This window comes from Scardinius erythrophthalmus, assembly GCF_964197995.2.
Source record: "Scardinius erythrophthalmus genome assembly, chromosome: 8".
Lineage (NCBI taxonomy): Eukaryota > Metazoa > Chordata > Actinopteri > Cypriniformes > Leuciscidae > Scardinius > Scardinius erythrophthalmus.
Window position 1 is genome coordinate 592162 of NC_138228.1, and position 5000 is coordinate 597161.

A 5000-nucleotide genomic window follows, 5' to 3' on the forward strand; every position below is an offset into this window, starting at 1 on the left:
TGTAAAACAGGACTGTGTGTGTGAACCTGAACCTTCAGCAAACAATCATGTTTTCATAACTTAATAGGAACATTATAATATATATGTGTGTGTGTTTACACAGGCTTCGCTTCATTAGCTGACACTGACGCACGCCTGTAACTGAACACGGTTTTACTATGGTACCTTTTGGACATGTTTTAAAGCTTTCCATAGAGTCCTTACACTGATGACACACAGTATCAATCCCATGATGCTCTGCTGCCACCTGGAGTCCAGCACTCGAACTCATGCATGATTTTACTCCATACAACCAGTGACGCTCACATTAACATATTTAATAAATATTACATGGCGCAAATCAAGTTTATGGACATTCAAGTATGAAAAATATTCATGTTTTATCAGGAACCCTTTGCAATAATGTCTCATGCGTTAGTGAACATGAACTTACAATAAGCAAAGTATTTTGGTTACACTTTATTTGGCAACACTTTCTATTACAGTGTCATTGTTATGTTACATGTACTTACCATAGTAATAATAACAGTAAATTATGCATAATTACATGCAACTAACACTCAACCAAACCCTAATCCTACGGTAAATACATGTTGTTAATTAATATTACTCAGTACTTATATAATTACACTGTAACATAAAGTGTAACCCATTATTTTAAGGTGTCTTTGTTACAGTGTAATTGTACATTGAAATACTGAATAATATAAATCATTATAGGGTTAGTTGCGTGTAATATACAGTGTGTAACAAGAACACTAAAATGTCAGTGGATAAAAATAGTTGTTCATGTTAGTGCGTTAACTGATATTAACAGATAAAACTTTTGATTTTAATATGTATTAGTAAATGTTGAAATTAACATTATATGCTGTTAGTTCATGTTAACTAATGTTAATAATTTAAACTGAGTAACACTTAGTAACAAAAACGTTCATTAGTTAACATTAGTTAATGTATTAACTAACATGAACTAACAATGAGCAATACATTGTTGCTGTATTTTTAATCTTTGTTAATGTTAGTTAATAAAAAACAGCTGTTTATTGTTTGTTCATGTTAGTTCACAGTGCATTAACTAATGTTAACAAGATTTCAATAAAGTATTAGTAAATGTTGAAATTAACAAAGATTAAAGCGGTGGTATAATGACCTTTTCACAAGATGTAAAATAAGTCTCTGATGTCCCCAGAGTGTGTGTGTGTGAAGTTTCAGCTCAAAATACCCCACAGATATCTTTATATAGCATGTTAAAATAGTTACTTTTTGAGGGTGAGCAAAAACACACCGTTTTGTGTGTGTCCCTTTAAATGCAAATGAGCTGCTGCTCCCGGCGCAGGGGGCGGAGCAACAGGACATTTCTGAACGGTTGATGAATTTATGTAGCTTGTGTAGTTATCTTCTAGTCATTGATTAGCATGTTCTGTCTTGATAATCTATAAATCGTGTTGCGGGGGCGGAGTTTATGTAAATTTTAGGGTTGGTGATGTCACTAACCCAGGAGGAATGTGGTGTAGTCTCTACCAGCCGTTTGTTGTAGTCCTTAAAAAGTGATTTCTGTAAAGCAAATATCTCCCTTTGCTTTGAACTTTGAGCGTTGTAACTTTGCAGATGTTGTTTATGCTCAAACTGCAACATTACACACTAACTAAAGTTAGAGAAGTCAAATCATAATTAACCAGCCCTTTAATAAATGCTAAGTGTAGTTCATTATTAGTTCATGTTAATTAATGTAGTTAACTAATGTTAACCTTATATTCAATAATGAACCTTCTTGTAAAGTGTTACCTAAAACTTTATTGTAAATTGTTACAGTTTTATCATATTTGTTTACATTAAAAGAGCATCATATAAGGTAATAAATGATGTTGATAAACGAGAACCACTTTCATTACAGTTTTATTATTTATCTGGATAGAAATGCACATGATGATGAGGATAAAGAGTCACCAGAGCATCTTTATCACATTTAGTCCCAGAGAATCCAACTCGTTTAAGAGGTTTCTCAGATCAGTTTTATGAGGACAGGGGCGGAGTCTGTATGTAGTGGGCGGGGCTGTGACGGGGCGGAGTCTGTGTGCAGTGGGTGGGGCGTGACAGGGGCGGAGTCTGTGTGCAGTGGGTGGGGCGTGACAGGGGCAGAGTCTGTGTGCAGTGGGCGGGCTGTGACGGGGCGGAGTCTGAGAGCAGTGGGCGGGCTGTGACAGGGGCGGAGTCTGTGTGCAGTGGGCGGGCTGTGACAGGGGCGGAGTCTGTGTGCAGTGGGCGGGCTGTGACAGGGGCGGAGTCTGTGTGCAGTGGGCGGGCTGTGACAGGGGCGGAGTCTGTGTGCAGTGGGCGGGCTGTGACAGGGGCGGAGTCTGAGAGCAGTGGGCGGGCTGTGACAGGGGCGGAGTCTGAGAGCAGTAGGTGAAGCTGTGACAGGGCCGAGTTTGTGTGCAGTGGGTGGGGCAGTGACAGGGGCGGAGTCTGTGTGCAGTGGGCTGAGCTCAGTGTGTGTGAGGTGCTGGTTCAGGCGTCGCCGGAGCGTTTGGCGGGTTTGGCGACCAGGCGTCTCTCTCGCTCCAGCTCTCTCTCTCGCTGCTGCTCGCGCTCCAGATCTTCCTTCTGCTTGTGTTGCTGCAGCTTCAGCGCTCGCTTCTGCACACATTCATACACTCTTCACTCTTAATCTGTCTTTCCGTCTCATACGGCAAAGCATACTAACCCAGGGTAAAGTATGGAAGCTTGTTTCTGCCACGGAATAAAAATGAAAAAAAAAAAATAATTTACTCTCGGAATCCTGACTTTTCTTTCAATCGTAGTTTATATCTCTCAATTTCAGACTTTTTTCTCGCAATTATGATTTTTTTCTCGTAAACGCAAGTTTGTATCTTGCAATTCTGACATTTTTCTCGCAATTCTGACTTTTTTCTCACAATTATGATTTTTTTCTCGTAAACGCAAGTTTATATCTCTCAATTCAGACTTTTTTCTCGCAATTATGATTTTTTTCTCGTAAACGCAAGTTTGTATCTTGCAATTCTGACATTTTTCTCGCAATTCTGACTTTTTTCTCACAATTATGATTTTTTTCTCGTAAACGCAAGTTTATATCTCTCAATTCAGACTTTTTTCTCGCAATTATGACTTTTTTCTTTTAAACGCAAGTTTGTATCTTGCAATTCTGACATATTTCTTGATATTCTGACTTTTTTCTCACAATTATGATTTTTTTCTCGTAAACGCAAGTTTATATCTCTCAATTCAGACTTTTTTCTCGCAATTATGATTTTTTTCTTTTAAACGCAAGTTTGTATCTTGAAATTCTGACATTTTTCTTGATATTCTGACTTTTTTCTCATAAACGCAAGTTTATATCTCACAATTCAGACTTTTTTCTCGCAATTATGATTTTTTTTCTCGTAAATGCAAGTTTATATCTCTCAATTCAGACTTTTTTCTCGCAATTATGATTTTTTTCTCGTAAACGCAAGTTTGTATCTTGCAATTCTGACATTTTTCTTGCAATTCTGACTTTTTTCTCGTAAACGCAAGTTTATATCTCACAATTCAGACTTTTTTCTCGCAATTATGATTTTTTTTCTCGTAAACGCAAGTTTATATATCTCACAATTCAGACTTTGTTCTCGCAATTATGATTTTTTTCTCGTAAACGCAAGTTTGTATCTCGCAATTTCAGACTTTTTTCTTGTAAACGCAAGTTTATATCTTGCAATTCTGACATTTTTCTCGCAATTCTGACTTTCTTCTTGTAAACGTAAGTTTATATCTCACAATTCAGACTTTTTCTCACAATTCAGATTTTTTTCCACACAATTGTGATTTTATATTTCACAATTCTTAGGAAAAATTCATAATAGTGAGAATTTTTTATTATTATTCCCCTGCAGAAACAAGCTTCATATAAACATGAAGAGCAGTAAAGCACGAATCTCCAGAAGACTCCCCGCTCAAACCTTTAGTCTGGTCGTCTTGTCGTGCAGAACGATCATTTCTTTGCGAATGTTCACCAGTTTGCTGTGATAAACTTTGGCCTCTGTGAACTGAAACACATCAGCTGTCAGTCTGACGACGTTTCTACGAGAGAAACCACACGATTAAAACTCACCAGTGCGTTCAGATCAATCATGGCATTGCAGTCGCGGAATTTCGTGACTTCTTGCTCCAGCGTATCCAGCAAAATAACTTGATTTTGTCTGGAAGTAAGAACAAATAAAGGATGATTTGGACAGTGTTAGCACACGTGTGGACAGTGTTAGCACACGTGTGTTATATGCAGCAGATCGACAGTGTTAGCACACGTGTGGACAGTGTTAGCACACGCGTGTTATATGCAGCAGATCGACAGTGTTAGTACACGTGTGTTATATGCAGCAGATCGACAGTGTTAGCACACGCGTGTTATATGCAGCAGATCGACAGTGTTAGCACACGCATGTTATATGCAGCAGATCGACAGTGTTAGCACACGCGTGTTATATGCAGCAGATCGACAGTGTTAGCACACGTGTGTTATATGCAGCAGATCGACAGTGTTAGCACACGCGTGTTATATGCAGCAGATCGACAGTGTTAGCACACGCGTGTTATATGCAGCAGATCGACAGTGTTAGCACACGTGTGTTATATGCAGCAGATCGACAGTGTTAGCACACGCGTGTTATATGCAGCAGATCGACAGTGTTAGCACACGCGTGTTATATGCAGCAGATCGACAGTGTTAGCACACGTGTGTTATATGCAGCAGATCGACAGTGTTAGCACACGCGTGTTATATGCAGCAGATCGACAGTGTTAGCACACGCGTGTTATATGCAGCAGATCGACAGTGTTAGCACACGTGTGTTATATGCAGCAGATCGACAGTGTTAGCACACGCGTGGACAGTGTTAGCACACGCGTGTTATATGCAGCAGATCGACAGTGTTAGTACACGTGTGTTATATGCAGCAGATCGACAGTGTTAGCACACGCGTGTTATATGCAGCAGATCGACA

The 5000-nt window shown here is 39.2% G+C and overlaps 1 protein-coding gene across 1 annotated transcript in view; it reads right to left on the reverse strand.

Annotated features, from left to right (window-relative positions):
* Nucleotides 1-1883: 1883 nt before the first annotated feature.
* bloc1s6 (biogenesis of lysosomal organelles complex-1, subunit 6, pallidin) overlaps nt 1884-5000 on the reverse strand; it is a 6799-nt gene continuing 3682 nt past the window's right edge. The window contains exons 4-6 of the mRNA XM_081373000.1: nt 4112-4199; nt 3960-4046; nt 1884-2640 (exon numbers count right to left, since the gene is read on the reverse strand). Of these exons, the coding sequence (XP_081229126.1) occupies nt 2512-2640; nt 3960-4046; nt 4112-4199 (304 nt within the window). The 3' untranslated portion in view covers nt 1884-2511. The remainder of the gene's footprint in view (nt 2641-3959; nt 4047-4111; nt 4200-5000) is intronic.